At 46.6% G+C, this 17182-nt stretch overlaps 2 protein-coding genes across 8 annotated transcripts in view; one reads left to right on the top strand and one right to left on the bottom strand.

The window, feature by feature from the left end:
• Window positions 1-765: 765 nt before the first annotated feature.
• DRC10 (dynein regulatory complex subunit 10) lies at window positions 766-7944 on the bottom strand. Of its 3 annotated transcripts, none has more exons than XM_082202910.1 (5): window positions 7876-7944; window positions 4666-5451; window positions 3728-3961; window positions 2157-2228; window positions 766-1184 (listed from the first exon to the last, which is right to left on the bottom strand). In XM_082202910.1, the coding sequence occupies exons 2-5, from the start codon at window positions 5344-5346 to the stop codon at window positions 912-914; spliced, it is 1260 nt and encodes a 419-aa protein (XP_082059036.1). In that variant the 5' UTR covers window positions 5347-5451; window positions 7876-7944; the 3' UTR covers window positions 766-911. The 3 variants fall into 3 exon arrangements, with proteins under 3 accessions (XP_082059036.1, XP_082059035.1, XP_082059034.1); XM_082202909.1 differs by lacking the exon at window positions 7876-7944 and adding an exon at window positions 7067-7278 and having other exon boundaries at window positions 4666-5466; XM_082202908.1 differs by lacking the exon at window positions 7876-7944 and adding an exon at window positions 7067-7278.
• A 228-nt stretch (window positions 7945-8172) lies between these two features.
• The window catches only part of TPCN1 (two pore segment channel 1), a 48349-nt gene continuing 39339 nt past the window's right edge, over window positions 8173-17182 (top strand). Inside the window, exons 1-2 of one of the 5 annotated variants that reach the window (XM_082202886.1) lie at window positions 8173-8327; window positions 9958-10398. In XM_082202886.1, coding sequence (XP_082059012.1) covers window positions 10302-10398 — 97 coding nt within the window. In that variant the 5' untranslated portion in view covers window positions 8173-8327; window positions 9958-10301. Of the gene's footprint in view, window positions 8328-8986; window positions 9130-9172; window positions 9315-9957; window positions 10399-17182 lie in introns of those variants that run through there. The other 4 variants (XM_082202888.1, XM_082202885.1, XM_082202889.1 and 1 more) reach the window with 4 other exon arrangements.

The raw sequence follows: 17182 nt of genomic DNA, 5'->3' as shown, positions 1-17182 counted from the left end.
TAAGGAAGACAGACGCACCTCATCAAGAAGGGTATTCCACAAATGGGGAACTGTCACTGTAAAGGCCCTGCCATGGGTCAGAGGGGATGATGGGAGTTGTAGTCCAGCAACTTCTGGAGGACACCATGTTGGCCAAGGAGACTGGTTCAGATCCCTGCCTCATGTGTGTTGGTTATTGGGGTGGTCTCAGGCAGATCCATGTTTCTGTCCAACTTGTTCTGGGCACAAAAAGATGAACTTCTTGGATAGGTGAAAAGGATATGAATGAAGAAATAAGAAGTAGGAGAGAAGTTTTGTTTTCATCCCAAGGACCACATTTGCTTCTGGGGGGGCCACATGCCAGGGGTGGGCAGGGCCACAAGCAAAAGTGGGTGGAGCGATGAATGCAAATTTTACTTTTTACAGTGGCCTAGTTTCTCACACACACCCCTCTCCTCCATCCATGCAAGCAGGAGGCTTATCCCAGAATTCAAGGAGACAGTACAGTCAGGCAAAAGCACTTGGGAGTGCAAAGCAGGGACCCTAACAAATGCGGCTTGGGGAAGATTCCTGCATTGTAGGATTGGACTAGATGATCCTTGGAGGCCTCTTCCAACTGAACAATTCTGAGATTTCTGTGGGCCAGAGAAAGACCCTGGGCCTTGAGTTCCCCACCCCTGAAATGCGAGTTTTGCCCCTGCAATTCTTGAGCACAGTTAGAACAAGTTCTGTGCAAAGCTTCCCCTGCGGTTTCCTTTCAAACCTGGAGAAAGGAGAGAACAGCTCTTTTACAACTTTGCCTACCTGGCTGATAGCATTTATTGAGGAACAACAAACCTCCCTTGGGAGTGCTAAATACCCATTCTGGACGATCTGGAATGGACTTGGCTGCCTGTGACTGGGGACGGGGCAGGGCAGGAAAAGGTGAAGGCTCACTTCCTCCCTCTCCTCCCTTTGCCCTTCTTCTTCCTCTTGGACCGTAGCAGCGATCTGACCAGGTAGCCCTTCCACAAGGCTTGGATGAGGGTGGCAGCTCGGACCAGGATGGCCAGCTCCTTCTCGGCCTTTTCCTTCTGCTCCTGCTTCACCCTCCTCTCCTCCTTGATCTGGCTGTATTCCTGATCCAGCAGCGCATACTTCTCTCTCAGCTCTGCCAGCTGTTCCTTCTCTACCACATAGACCACGTCAATCTCCTCGATCTCCTCCTGGGGATGGACAAAGGCCTGGCATTTAAGCAACTGCCTCTACATCTAACGGAACTGATCTCTTGACATATTCTGAGCTATAGGAGGCGGTAGGATGTGATGCCCCTTGCAGCAAAGTGTCTTGTGGTGCTTAAAGACGACGGCCCCATCTGCACTGTGCTTTGAAAGCAGTATTATGTAGTGCCCATGGCAGGTTCTCAGATTCTCAATTCATGTCCCCAAAGGGTTGGAGACCTCTCCTTTAAGTTGTTACAAGATTCCTGAATTGTGATCCAAGAAAGAGAAGGGAGACCAGTGGTTCTGCCCATCGACCCGTTCTCTTACAAGCCCAAATAGGGCAAATAGAGTTTTTAAAGCCCCTCTTACCCAATCTGAGCAGCAGAAAGGGCCTTGGCAAACCTCCTTTTGTAGCCTGAGCATGCTCCCTAGCAGGTAGCAAGTTGCCAATGATACATTAGTGCAATAGGACCCTGTATTTGGTTTCCTTGTTAGCCATCGATGAAAAATCTACTTAAGTCATGGACAGGCAACATGATGCCCTCCAGATGTTGTGGACTACTACTCCCATCATCCTTGACCATGCTAGAGTCCAAAACATCTGGACGGCACCATACTTTTTTTTTTTTTTTGCACACCTGTACAAGCTCTCATTCCGGCTTGAAAAGAAAAGAAAACATGAACTGAAGGATGCTTTTGTTGTGGTCCAATTAACCAAACCAGCAATGCCAGACCAGACCATCTGGCTGAGCAATTTCAAATAGTAATTTGTGAGGAGGCTGAAACAGCTCAGTTTCCTAGGTAATGTTGCAATCATGGAGGTAGGAAAGGGAACCCAGCTGATATAAGGGAAGTGGGAGAGTTATCCTACATCAATGCCCTGGGAGGTTTTGCTGCTTAACATTTGTGAAATGACCTCTTATGGGCAAAAAGAATTGGCAGAGAAAAGGCTCAGACTTGGGTTGACAACCGTACCTGTTTTTCTAGCATCTCAATATCATACTTCTGGACCCAGTTCTCTATTTCCATCTCCACTTTGTATTTTTTCTAGAATAAATAAGAGAAGAAAATAATTTCCAAAGTTTCAGGGTTAAGCTGGGGCGGCTGGCTATACTAGTAGATGACATTTCCATTGAAGGCAACCAACAGCCTCTGGACAGCTTTAAGTGTTCAGGTATTCTGGGCCTGGTAACACAGTCAGCTGGTTCACACAACCACACTGAGCCAAACTTTGGCACCATGAGACTGCGTGAAATTGCAGGCTCCTGGGGATGAGCTCAGCTCACAATTACTTGGCTTCCCACCCCCAGCCTTTTGGGGGCCAGAGTTTACTACGATGAGTAAACCAAAGTTTGGCTTAGCATGTTGTCTGAGTAGAAACTCATGGTTAAAGCTCCCTCCTCAGTTACAACTTGTGGTTAGTGAGGAGAGAGCTATGATTCTGAGTTTGGACAACGCACTCAGTTAAACTCAGCACGTTTGTGTAGCTTTGCTAAGTCAAGTAAGTGGCTGGCTCCAGTTGCATAGTCATTTAGCTACAACGATGGCAACCAGCTGAGTTTATTAACCTGATAGGTGCTGTTTATCCCATTTATATGCACCAGAGATGCCCATCTTCTGTACACTTGTGGTTTCCATTCTACAGCCAGCAGCAGGCCATGGCTGGGTCTTTTCTGGCATAAACTGACTCCTGCAAGACTTCTCTAGAGCCAGAAATGATTTTGCAGTTGAAGTGCTCATGCAGGTGCACAAAACCCAATGTTTTCTGAAAATGCATGTGGGCCTCCCCAGGGAAAGCTTTTTAAAAAAACTTGTTAAGCCTAGCCACCTTCAGAGCAAATCGACTTGTTCAATAGGTATAGAGTTTAAATGCACATCAATCCTTTCCAGTCATAAAGAAATTGTTGTCTTTTAAGTTTGGCTGGGAGACAATTTAAAAATTGGAAAGTATTCTTAATTCAGATACTGAGTACCACCACCCCTGGAAGAATGTACAGTTTACCAGTTTGATAACATTGGCTGCAATGGAGGAAGGGGGTTGGCCCAGGTGGCTGTTTGATTCCAGCTCTACCCCAGGCTTGCACATCTAAGCCACTGTGGCCAAATCAGTCCACCAGATCTATGCTACAACCTGCCATGTGCTAGATCAGGGATGCCCAACCAGTAGATTGTGATCTACTGGTAGATTGCAGGATCCTTATCGTGTACAAAAAGTTAATTGGGGAAAGGTCCCTGGCTGATTTTGGACTGCGATTCCCATCATCCCTGACAGGTCCTGCTAGCGAGGGATGATGGGAGTTGTAGTCCAAAAGCAGCTGAAGACCCAGGTTTGAGAAACTCTGGTCTAGTGTTGTTTTTGCCAACCTGGTCTCCTGGTTGGGCTATGTTTGGACTATGATTCCCAGCTGCATTGGCTGGGGCTCATGGGACTTGCAGTCCATGATATCTGGAAGGCATTGGGCTGTTGTTCTAGTAAGAATGCTCGGACTGGCAGCCTTGTGAATTATTCTCTTCTGAGAATAATTGCTTTGATCACCTCTGCTTACCTTCCGGAGAGCAAGTTCAGACTCCCGGTCCTCCACAATGAGGGCATTTAGTGCGGCTCTGAGCTGATTCAGCTCCTGCTGCAACTTGGCACACTTGCCCTGAGACCCGCGTAGCTCTGTCTTCTGCGCCTTCTCCGCTTCTGCTCGGGTGCGCAGGATTTGGTTTTCGGAGACCTTGGAGAGGCTGTGCAAGTGGGCTTTGAGGTCCTTGATTGTGGCGTTCTTTCTGGAGATCTGAATGGCACCAAGCTGGGTCAGCAGGACTTTCAATCCAAGGCACAAACACCAATTCATTTCAAATGACAATACAAGTCAAGAGAACAATTTAAAATAATGCTGCTGAGGATCTGGGCAGTACGAGACCAGACAGGGCAGAAGCCTGCTGGAAGTAACGTGAAGGGCCTTTTTGGTATCGGCACCCCAACTATGGAAAACCTCCCTAAAGAGGCTCACTTAGTGCCTTCTCTATGTCTTTCTGGCGCCTCTTTATTCACTCAGGCTGTTTTAAATGTTTTATTTCCTTGACTTTAATTAGGATATATTATATAATTATTGATGGGCTGCTGCATAAGTTTTAAGAAATCAACAATATCAATCAATGGCACCAGTCTTTATTATACTGGAGCTGTCTACCAATTCTATATCCTTGCAAAACACACAGCTGAAAGCTGAAGCTGGGAGATAACTCCTGTTCTAACAGTGGGTAGCCAATGTGGTACTCTACAGAAGTAGCTGGTCTACAATTCCCATCATCCCTCACCACTGGCCATGCTAGAGCAGCTGGGAGTTGTAGTCCAACAACATCTTTTTTTTTCTGCCAGCAGCCTTTCTGGTTGTGTGATATTTTGCAATTCTTTTGATACAGTTTTGGGCTGGACGACTGCTCTGGACCAGTCAAATCCCAAACTGCCTGCCCCACTGCTGCCACCCCATTGTACCTCATCATCACGACTCTTGATCTCCGCTGCCAGTTCCTCCTCCAAAGCTGCAATCATATCTGTGTTTTTCTTGTCTCGCTGACTTATTTCATGTATAAACCGATTTCTTTCTCTTTCTTCTAACGGGGTAGTCAGAAGCTTCTCAAGCAAGAACCCCCTGAGCTCCACAAGGCCTTTAATGAACTGTGAGACAGCCAGCTGCCTGAAACTGGCAATATCTTGTATTGCCTGATAAGCTAAGGGATGAGCAAAAAACAGGCGTACAATATTTCGGACAGAAGACCTTAAGCCTTGTATGTGCAAGACAAGGTAGCCACTTGGATCCTCAGTGTCAATGAGCCACCCCCTGGCAGTGCCCTTTTGCAAAACCCCTTCCTCTTCAAGGCGGGTGAGCGTCGCCTCCATAACGTTTGAAAGCCGCAGGTGTTCCTTAAGAGCCCCTGTAAGTTCAGGTCCCAACACTGCACTCATATCCTCAAGGTTCTTGATGATGTAAGAGAATGCGCTGACCAGCTCCACCTTAAAGATGGTATCGTCCATCACAGATATAATTCTCTTGGTCTCAACAGTGGATAGCTTTGACCGACCAGGCTCTAGGATCTTCAGGGGCATTCTGAGGTTCACCTTTCTGGTCAGGTTGGCATCTGATTGGGTGGACAGTTGGACTACTTGGGTTGCCATGTTTTCAGCCAGGTATCCTCACAGGGTGTGCTTTCAGATCCACAAGTAGCTTTAGTCTTCGGTACCAAGTAAGCAGGTGCTCCAGCGCATCTGATGCTTCAATTTCTGTGGGGAAACAGACTATAAAAACCCCGCACATGCACACATGTTGGTCCCAGAATCACAAATACAGAATATATAAAAAAGAGACTTGACTCTAGGGCTGGATATCTGGTTTTCAACATCGCAATATATCTCCAGCTAAACACTGCAATATGTTGGCATATCACAATGTATGGAGCTATATAGAGGCACTGGCTGGCTTCACGGTTTTCCCAGCGTCGTGACTGTTGCACAGCACACACAAACACACATCATGATTCACAATATATTGCTAGGTCAAAAATTATGAAACCAGTATCTCAATACGGACTTCAAACCAGTTTCGGACAATATATTGATATATCGCCTAGCTCTACTTGACGCCAAAAAAGAAGATGAGGATACTATTTGCCATTTGTGGTCCTCACGCAACCCAGGACAGGACAGAATAATGAGGAAATATGGTGCTTTATACGCCCTAGAACAGACAACTTAGAAGCGGGTAAGTGAGGAGAGAATCTGAAGAATGGGAAAGCAGAAGAGCTGTGATAGGTAAAGGGATGATTTAGGGTCCATGATAGGTAAAAAAACATTTACTGGGTAAATGGGGCACTACCCTAGAAACCTTAGGCTTTACCCTCAGCCAGCCCTCCCTCCACCTGCTGGCCTTCTTACTTAAAATTAGTCCAGCTCAGTGGTATGGCATCTGTTTTCCTGGGGTGCCACACCCCAAACTTCGCTACTGAGCCACTACTGAAACAAAGCCAAAGTAACTGCATTATTCATCTCTTGCGCCTTCCTTTCTCCTCACACTTCTGTGGCTCTTCACACATGCCACCCTTGTTAAAAAACAAACAAAAACCCCAGTCCTATACAAATTACATTTATTCAGAAGTCCCATAGGGTCCAGGCAGTTCCCGACACAGTCTGATGCATCCAGGAATCCAGCAAGCAGGGCATATAAGGATAAGCCCTCTCTTGCTGTTGCTCCCCATCCCCACGAACTGGTGCTATACTGCTGCTTGAACATGGAGGTTTCATCACAGCTAATAACCCCTAACAGAGCTCTCTCCATAGATTTGTCTAATCCTCTTTTGAAACCATTAAAGCTTGTAGATATTGTCACAGCGCACAGCAGCTACCCAGTTCCACACCTTAACTTTCTTTCCCCTATATATATATATATATACACACACACACACGCGCATATCTCTCATATATATATATATATATACACACATACACACACACACACACACACACATATATATATATATATATATATACCGGTATATACACACACATATCTCTCTCTCTCTCTCTCTCTCTCTCTCTCTCTCTCACACACACACACACACATATATATAGTTTTTTTCTGGTCAACACACTCAAGGCGGCTCACAGTTGCAACCTCCTCCAAGCAACAACCTTGCTAGGGAGGTTAGGCTAAGAGATACAGAGAGCTTCCTAAATTTATGCATGTTGCTTATTACGTAAGTTTGTACAGATGCCCATCCATAGATTTCACAGATAATATTTAAATGTAAAACATAACCTATAATAACACCAATATAATATGCAGTACAAAAATATGGTAATAACCCACTATTAAAACAATTTAGACTTTCCTTAAACTCACCCCAAAACAAGCCTTGCACCCCACCCCCACCCCCAAAATGGGTCACCGCTACCACCGCCTCGTTTTTTCAAACAAGGCCCAGCTTGCCTGTTGCTTAGCAACTCCAATTAGCGTGGTGGTGGGAGAAGCCACCAATCACATTCTCCGACACTTCTTTGCCTAACGTTGGCATCATATAAAAGGGCTGTCCAATAGCAGTGCGGAAACTATATGAGAATATTCCAAGCCCGCCCCCAACCCTCCTTCGACATTCCACTCGCTACCAAGGGGTCATAGACGCAATAGAGCGGCTTTTTGAGGTTCAGGTTCCTTCTTGAGTCTTGACCGTATGGGGAGGGCAATCATAGAGGTGAAAATTTCTAGAACGACACACATACGCTTGAGCTTCCATGGGCGGCGGGGGGGGGGGGGAGAAACTTGAGGCTTATTATTCTCTTATTATAGCAAAGGAGCTACTGTGTTGGGGGGTGGGGAGGAAAAGAGAATAAACTCTCTATGGTCTCAGGATGGTACCGCTCTACCCCATACAATCTCTATGGTGACAACTTCGAAGGAAGTTCGATTTTAGAACGGAAGTGCCCTAAAGACGGCGCTGGTGGCTCTCAAATTTTTCCTAACTGTATGCCCTAGACTTAGAGACTTTGGAAGCAACCAGTTCAAGATTGGGAAAAGGACACTACGCAGGTGGGGGCAGAGCAGCTCCCCTGCTTAGTCTTCACAGGGTGGAAAGTTTTCTTTGGACGCTTCTTGCCACTCATATGGTGGAGTTCAACATATGAGGACCGGAAGTTTTAAAATTTGTGTTTTACCTCTATACCAGCTCTTTAAGAACTCAGGGGTGGCTCAATAGGGCCATCTCTCGCCTATCACAGAAGAGCTCGGTTGGGTTTTGCGCACGCGTGTAGGGCGGAGCTAAAAAGTTTGCGGGCGTGTAAGCGGATGGTGCGTGCGCACGGGTTGTTTTTCCCCTGTACGTAGAGGGCATGGGCGAGGGATATAGAGGTATACCATCATGAAGTGCATAAGCAACTTCCGGTTTCTACTTCTATCCCGCTCTATGATGATTGGGGCAGCAATTCTAGACGGAGCCTGCAATCCTTAAAAACATTCACTTGGGAGTAAGCGCCAGTGAAACCAATGGTGTCTTCTTCCGAGTTGTCATATATAGGATCGCAGTGCCCGGCACGTGAAGTTAGCCTTACTGCACTTACGTAGAAACGTAGGATACTGCCTTTTATTAATATCATTATTCTAGATTCAGGTAGGTAGCCGTGTTGGTCTGACGCAGTCGAAATAAAAAAATTGTCCAGTAGCACCTTAGAGACCAACTAAGTTTGTTATTGTTGTTGTTGTTATTATTATTATATCAGAGCATTGATCCCTCTTGCTCCCTGCCATATCCGGAGACGCCAGGGATTGAACCCGATGCTTTGCCACCGATCCACTACAAGGAAGATGGTCCAGCAAAGAAATAACACAAAAAATATAAAATCATTGATAATGCTAACCTTTACTTGAACTTTTCTTATTTTAACCCATGTGCAACTGTACTCACTCCACGTGCCTATTTTAGAGTTTTGTTTCCCACCTCTTGCTATAATTGCTCTGTTTTATATACACTATAAGATGATTTTTTAAGCTTTCAACTTTCATAAAGGCACCAGGTGGAAAAAAACCCAAAAATTAGGGCAATTAGGAAGGTGTTCCTCTCCCCGCAGTTTCATATGGCGTGTTTTGTTTTATTTGCGTATTTTATGTGCGTGTGTCGCTGTCTTTAAAAGAGCGGTATTCAGGCTTGAGGGGCCGCCCTGAGGCCAGGTGAGGGGCGGCAGCGACAAGCGAGGGAAGGGGGCGGTTTCAGACAACAATCGTGTCCCGTGTCATCGTCGTCCCAATACTCCCGCCTTCCAAAAAGGCCTAGGAATTGCTTCCGCCGGTAGCAAGAAGTAGGACAGCGGGGAGGGGGAAGGTAAAGAGAGCCCCTTCTCCTTCAGCGGCCTCGCAGGCAAGGGAGGCTGAGCCGCATTATGCGCTGTAAAAGTTCCGACCTTCCATAACTGATAGTAAGAATAAATGGCAATCATATAGTTAGGGGGACGGGACAGAATGGCTTATGTACTAAACGGGGTTCAGAGGTTGGAGTTGAAGTGGTGGCGACACGATCCAGGTGTTAAAATGCCGAAGGCTGGGCGGCACTCTGCCCATGCCTAGAGGCGTTCTTCTTTATTAAGAGGGCATCGTTTGGCAGGTAAAGGAAAAAAGAGCCTCTTAAGAAGCAATTCCGTCTTTAATAAAAAAAGGACGCCCAGAAGTGGAAGAGGAGGAAGAGCTGGGGGTGCAAAATCAAAAATTGAACAGTGGCTACCAAAAGTGGCTTTTAACATCTGGTTAAGGGAGGAGGGGAGGGTGAAGGCGTGCAAAATCAAAACTCAACAATGTTGGCGAGAAGGGTACCCCCCCCCCCGAAAAAAAACCCAGTCCAGCAACAACAACAACAGCCCACCTTTTACTGTTTTAAGAGTAAAGGGTCTTATAGAAGCGTGCAAAATAAAAGACTCCTGCGCTTTTATTGTACTGGATTAAGGGGGGAGAAAGGGATCTCGTTGCAAAACCGATCGAGCCCTGAAAACAGGGTGGGCGGAAACATTTCCGAGATCAAGATAGTCCAGCTGCAATTGCGAGAGGCCTCCCCCTCTTTCCCTTCCCCAAGTTTTGAAACGGATCTCCCTGCTTTTTGCGCGCAGCGATGGACCACCGAGGCGCTATTCCGAAGAGAGGCGCCTAGCGATGCTGGCTGGCCCCGGGCCGGCTAAAGCAGAGCACCATCTCTTTGGTTCGCCTCCGCTCGGCCTCCGCTCACTCTCTCCCCGCCTCCCTCCCTTTCCCTCCAGGGATGATCCTCCTCCTAAGTCGGAAGGGCTACTGAGGTCAGAGACAGACGCCAGCTGAGTTTGGGACGCAGCAGCGACGGCGGAGGCGTTTTTGCGCGGAAAGTGAATGACGGCGCAAGTCGAGAGTTGACGCTCCTTTGGCAACAAGAGCACCCAAAAAGCCAGGCGGGGTACCTGGTGGGGGCTCCATGATGCGGGCCAGGGTTCCGCCGAGATGGGTGCCGGTTCCTCCACGCACCCGGGACAGTCTCAGGTCTGCAAGATGCGCCTGATCTTCGACGAAGCGGCGACGGGAGCCGGGGTTTAAAGGGATTTCCTGGAGCAAAGCAAAAGTCTTCTTGGGGATGGCTGTGAATCCGGAAGATGACGACGTCCCCCTCATCCTCACCTTGGATGAGGGCAGAAGTCACGGTCCCGATCCGGAGGGGCTACCCAGTGAAAGTAAGTTCAACTCCCTCCCTTCATTTGTTTGTTGCATCCCCTGCAACGAGGCTGGTGTCCTTTGGCAGTTGCGTACGCACGCCATACTTTTTTAAAGCCCGTTTTCTCCACCAAAGGATCCTGGGAAATGTGGTTTCTCCATCTTCAGAGCTACATTTCCCAGCGCCCTTGACAAACTACAGTTCCCTGGAATCTTTGGTGGCCATGGCAAAACATAACTTTAAAAGTATGGTGCGTACACAGCTTAGCGGTTGGGCAGATACGTATGACAAGTTGTTATTTTTTAAACGAAGCTTTATATCAAGATTTTGCTGAGATCTCAGGATGCAAGGGCAACCGAAAACAATCTGAGCAATTTTCAGTAGCTTGCAGATACCTAATGGGCTAAGGATTTTGTTTTTGCTAAGTGATGAATTAATATGTTTAATTCCATAAGGTGAAGATCTAAGGATGTTAATGCTTAAGTTAAATTTTATAAAAATTGGGATTTGGAAATTTGGGATTTGAAAAAGGACATGCAATGAAATTCAACCAAAGGGAAGCGAGGAAGTCACTTAACAAAGTTAATAACTGTAATTTTCAATAAGGCTATGATTTATGTTTGTTTGTCTTGTGTGTTTATTTGTTTGTTTATAATATTGTGAAAACTAATAAAAAAAATTGGGGGGGAAACGAAAACAATTTGAGCAAGGGCAAATAAAAATGAAAACATGCAAAACCATGCTAATGATGAGCAGAATTGATGTTGCCTTACCAGTTAAAAGCCTGGGGAGGGGGGGAATTATTGGTCCCTTGGCTCAAGTGTAACAGACTAGATGCCAGGTAAACAGTTCCGCGGAGCGTGTTCCAAATTCAAGGCACTGCTGCAAGAAAGGCCCTTTCCCCAATGGTGTACATCTTAATGGGGACACCCAAAGGCCCATAGCTTGGTGAAAGTTCTGCAGCTCCATGGTAAAACATCTGCTTACTCCGTGGAAGCTGGTCCTTTAAGGCAAATGGGACACAGCCCCACCAGCCTCAGTTTGCCTTCAGCCAGCCCTCACCTTCCTGCCCTCTTACAATCAGTCAAGGGGGTGGTTTGCCTGCCATTAGTTGCTCTGGCTTCACTCATTGCTGGTCTCGGCCTTCTACCTTTCTAGCCTCCACTGTCTGTTTTGCATCAGAATTCCGGTCTCAGCTTCAATCCCTGGTGTCTCTGGGTAGGGATGGGAAGGGGACCCCAGTCAAAAACCTTGGAGAGCTGCAGCCAGTCAGTGTAGATAGTACAGTGGTCCCTTGGTTCTCAAACTTAATCTGTTCTGGAAGTATGTTCCAAAACCAAAGCGTTCCAAAACCAAGGCGTGCTTTCCCATAGAAAGTAATGAAAAACGAATTAATCCGTTCCAGACTTTTAAAAACAACCACCAAAACAACCATTTAACATGAATTTTACTATCTAACGAGACCATCAATCCATAAAATGAAAGCAATAATCAATGTGCTGTACTATAAAAGAAATAAGACAGTTTTGTAGATGATGATGATAATAATAATAATAATAATAATAATAATAATAATAATAATAATTTCTTACCTGCACTGATGATAGTTATTGTTTGGATGGGGGGCTTTCATCCATTTCTGCAGTCACTCAATCAGTAGCTGAACTGGGTTCCACACAGTCACAAAAACAAATTAATCGAAAAAGCCTCAAAAACAAAAATGCAAAATAAATATAAAAAACAAAAGCTCCAAAGTTAATTAGTTCCAGAAGCCCATTTAACTTCCAAAATGTTTGAAAACCAAGGCATAGCCCTGGAAATAATAGCCGACAGCCACATTGGATGTCTGGTTTCCGAAAAACTTTGGGGGTTTTGGAGTTTGAGAACCAAGGCATTTGAGTACCAAGGGACCACTGTACTGAGTTAGATGGGCCAAAGCTTTGTATCTTCCTGTGCTATGCCTAGATTGGCCACTGATAGTGAGCTGCCTTATGGGAGGTCCATAGAGAGTAGATGCTGCACGCTTACCGTTTTTTGTGTACACGTGTCAGGGAGTCATAGCAAGTGAATCCTAACTTCACATTGCGTGAGCCTGCACAATAGATAGGTTTGTGCGTGCTCGTTCTTGATTTACCTTTCAGAAGCTTTCTATTCTGTCTTTTGATGGAATGAGCTTCCAGACTCTTGTGCTCGAGTTCTGCTTGCAGGTTTCCCACAACCATCTGCTAGGCCACTGTTGAGAGCAGGATGCTGGACTACATGGGCCATTGACCTGATGCAATAGGCACTTCCTATGTTCTTAGATTGCAATACAGTGGTACCTCGGGTTAAGTACTTAATTCGTTCCGGAGGTCCGTTCTTAACCTGAAACTCTTCTTAACCTGAAGCACCACTTTAGCTAATGGGGCCTGCTGCTGCTGTCGCGCCGCCGGAGCCCAATTTCTGTTCTTATCCTGAAGCAAAGTTCTTAACCTATTTCTGGGTTAGCGGAGTCTGTAACCTGAAGCGTATGTAACCTGAAGCGTATATAACCCGAGGTACCACTGTAATGCATATAGACATCCATAGACAGATCCCATACCTGCACCATCCAGCCGTACTTAGTTCCATGGTTGGGGTCAGAGTTAGAAACTCAGATATATATATATATAAGCTAGGTGCCAAATGGCTCCTTAAACCAGGGTTACAGCTGCCAAAACAGAATGCTGAGTTGCCATTTGGGGGCCAGATGGCTCACAAGCAGTGGCGTAGCGTGGGTTGTCAGCACCCGGGGCAAGGCAAGTAATTTGCGCCCCCTAACCCGTGAATTTGCGCCCCCTAACCCGTGGATTTGCGCCCCCTAACCCTAACCCCCAGATGTTGCGCCCGGTGCGGCCGGCCCCCCCTGCACCCCCCACGCTACGCCACTGCTCACAAGCCATATTGTTTAACACGACTTCTGGATTCCTGAAATTCATTCTGATTGTGCAGATAAAATAGAATCCTACGGGATGTGTTGCTAAGTGTGTGAAAACAGGCAAGACCTAAAGACCCTCAGGCATGCAGCTCCAGATGGTGGAGGTGTCTGGCACCATCTTGGAGCCCAGGCATCTTCACTTGGTCACAAGTGGCCGGTAAAGGTAAAGGTAAAGGGACCCCTGACCATTAGGTCCAGTCGTGACCGACTCTGGGGTTGCAGCTCTCATCTCGCTTTATTGGCCGAGGGAGCCGACATACAGCTTCCGGGTCATGTGGCCAGCATGACTAAGCCCTTCTGGAGAACCAGAGCAGCGCACGGAAATGCCATTTACCTTCCCGCCGGAGCGGTACCTATTTATCTACTTGCACTTTGATGTGCTTTCAAACTGCTAGGTTGGCAAGAGCAGGGACCGAGCAACGGGAGCTTACCCCGTCGCGGGGATTTGAACCACCGACCTTCTGATCGGCAAGCACTAGGCTCTGTGGTTTAACCCACAGCGCCACCCGCGTCCCAAGTGGCTGGTAGCCAGGTGCAAAATGCGCCTGGCACCTGGCGAATTTCGAACACTGCTCTTCAGTCCCTGGGCAACTGGCAATTTTAGCTGGGTGCTCTTTCTAGAGGGGCGTGGGGGGGGGTTAATAAGCTTGTTGCAGCTTGATTCGTTACTGGCAGATGGATTAGGCTGATCTCCCCCTTGCTGAAAAGGTGCAATCCTCTCTTTCCTTGTCCCTCCCCAACCCTTGGTTCAGCAGAGAACCTCTTTCGACCTAAAGTTTCACTTCCAGTTGGGTAAGATGCCATTCGACTTGTAGTGCAACGAAATACTTTTTGCTGATGTAGTCACATTAATTACAGTGAGAATCCCTGGGGTACCGGGACTGAATTGGAGTTTTCTACTCTGCGTGAGATAGTTAATTAGAATCGAAAGTCAACTTCAAATGTTCCCAGACACTGAAATGCATATTAGTGGATAATGTGGGCAAACTGTAGTGTGAGCTTTGGCTCGCTTGCTGGAGTTATCTGTCCGCTCTGCAGCGGTCAGAGCCACTTCCTTTAGGAGCCAGTCCCTGTGGGTTCTTGTGCTAATGCCTGCTTCAACCTCAATATAGTAATAAAAATAAAACAGGACATTGTGTCCTGCTTTAAGTACCTGGGACTTAGGGAGGAAAGTATTTGTGAATATTAATTTTGCTTGGGGATGTGAGGTGGTCATTGTAAAATTGTTCCTTGGTCTTGGGTCTTCAGGGTTCATTCCATGATCACTGTAGGGACGTGGGTGGCGCTGAGGTCTAAACCACTGAGCCTCTTGGGCTTGCCGATCAGAAGATTGGCAGTTCGGATCTCCATGATGGGGTGAGCTCCCGTTGTTCTGTCCCAGCTTCTGCCAACATAGCAGTTCGAAAGCAGGTCAGTGCAAGTAGATAAATAGGTACCGCCGCGGCGGGCAGGTAGACAGTGTTTCCGTGTGCTCTGGCACTTGTCACGGTCCTCCGTGCACCAGAAGTGGTTTAGTCATGCTGGCCACATGACCCAAAAAGCTGTCTGTGGACAAGCGCTGGCTCCCTCAGCCTGAAAGCGAGATGAGCGCTGCAACCCCAGTCGCCTTTGACTGGACTTAACCGTCCAGGGGTCCTTTATCTTTTTTACCATGCTCACTGTGATGAATGAAGGAGTCCACTTTTCTAGGAGTGACACAAAATGTAAACAGAATCCAGTGTGTGGCAAGCGCCTTAGGGCCTTGGAGCATTTGGTTGCAATTAAGATAGGGACCAACTGATGCTGCTGTCAACAGATATCTTCGCTTATCAGGCCTATTAGCAGTGGGGGTCTAGACATTCCGAGGAGCCAGGTTCAGTAGAAACACAGGGACATGATTGCAGGAAGGGTAGCGATAAATTCTCAGTAGCATTCTCAATAGGGATTGTATGCAGAAGAGAAACCAGTGGAACAATGTTTGGTAAGAAAAGAATGGATCTTGGAAATGAGGTGAGATGTGGAAAAGACTGAATATGGAAGAAGAGAGAAATAAAAAACCATCTTCCCCTCCCTTCTAAAGCTGTGGACGTGGGAAACTAGGAATACAATTGCAAGTGGGTGTTTGAGGTGGGTAGTTTTGAGAAGCAAGAAAACACAGGAAGGACCTTGGCTCCATTGCATGTCCCCCTTTAATTTAAACAATCTGAGGGAAGCATTTAATATTTTACAAATATTACAGTAAATGCTTCTCTATAATGTAACATGTAAACCGCATTAAGCATGCTTTAATTTCCCCTCTCAGATATTTTGGGTCTAATACTTGTGATGTATTAGGATTAAAAATAATAATAATCATGTGGTACTTTTCTTTTTTAGCTTTGTTTACTAAATACAAGTAAAATAAACAATAAGCAATACTCTCCCCGATGCTTTTCAACATCTTTTTGCGCCCCCTCACCCAGCTTGTCCGGAGTTTTGGGTTGGGCTGCCATCAGTAAGCTGATGACACCCAACTCTATCTGTTGATGGATGGCCATCCTGACTCGGCCCCAGACACACTGACCAGATGTTTGGAAGCTGTGGCTGGATGGTTACGCGGGCGTCAGTTGAAGTTAAATCCTTCGAAGACAGGGGTCCTTCGGCTGGGTCAGGACGATATGGGATTGGGGGCCCAACTCCCATCTCTTGCGGGGGCGCAATTAGTGCCAGTGCTGTCTATTAAGAACTTGGGTATAATCTTTGACACCCCCCTTTCTATGGAGGCGCAGGTTGCAGCTGTAACAAAGGCGGCATTTTTTCATCTCCGCCAAGCTAAGCAGTTGGCTCCTTACCTCTGTCGCCCTGACCTAGCCACTGTGATCCACACGATGGTCACCTCTAGGCTTGATTATTGTAACTCACTCTGCATGGGGCTGCCCTTGAGACTGACCCAGAAACTCCAGCGGGTGCAAAATGCTGCAGCAAGACTCCTTACGGGGTCCCTGCCATGGGAGCATATTCACTCAGTGCTTTACCAGTTGCACTGGCTCCCGGTGGAGAATAGGGGCAGGTTTAAGGTGCTGGTTTTGACCTTTAAAGCCCTATACGGCCTAGGACCCTTGTTCCTATGGGACCGCCTCTCCTGGTATTTCCTACGGAGGACCTTACCTTATAGCATATATTTCTAGTTACAGGTAGGTAGCCGTGTTGGTCTGTCATAGTCAAAAAAAAAAAAAAATCCTTCCATTAGCACCTGAGAGACCAACTAAGTTTGTTATTGGTATGAGCTTTTGTGTTCATGCGCACGTATCTGAAGAAGCGTGCATGCACACGAAAGCTCATACCAATAACAAACTTAGTTGGTCTCTAAGGTGCTACTGGAAGGAATTTTTTAATTTTGTTTCGACATATAGCATATATTCAACACAAAAAACAGCAACAATTTGTTGTTGGCAAAGGACAGCTGGACATATAAAGGGCCCCATTATCTTCAGTAGCTTAGGGCATCATCAAACCTAAATCTGGCCCTGGTTGCGCACATGGGGAGCCAACACCGAGGAGGCCCTGTTCCAATATGAATGGAGTGCAAGAGAGGAGGAGGAGGTGGTGGAGGAGGAGGAGGAAAGGAAGAAGAAGAAGAAGAAGAAGAAGAAGAAGAAGAAGAAGAAGAAGAAGAAGAAGAAGGAGACATTCCAGGGACTAGCCTACATTATCCCCCTCCTGGCTAACTTCCAAAGGGTACACCTAATATTAGCTTTCGTTCAGACTATCAGCTGGTTTTTAGAAGTATTCACCACACATGCAAACACGAAAGAGTGAGGCGTGGATTCTAAGTACAGTGGTGCCTCGCAATACGAAATTAATCCGTTCTGCGAGTCTCTTCGTCTTG

This window comes from Podarcis vaucheri, assembly GCF_965113315.1.
Source record: "Podarcis vaucheri genome assembly, chromosome: 16".
Lineage (NCBI taxonomy): Eukaryota > Metazoa > Chordata > Lepidosauria > Squamata > Lacertidae > Podarcis > Podarcis vaucheri.
The sequence above is the reverse complement of the archived record's forward strand: the minus strand, read 5'-3'. Positions and strand labels throughout refer to the sequence as shown.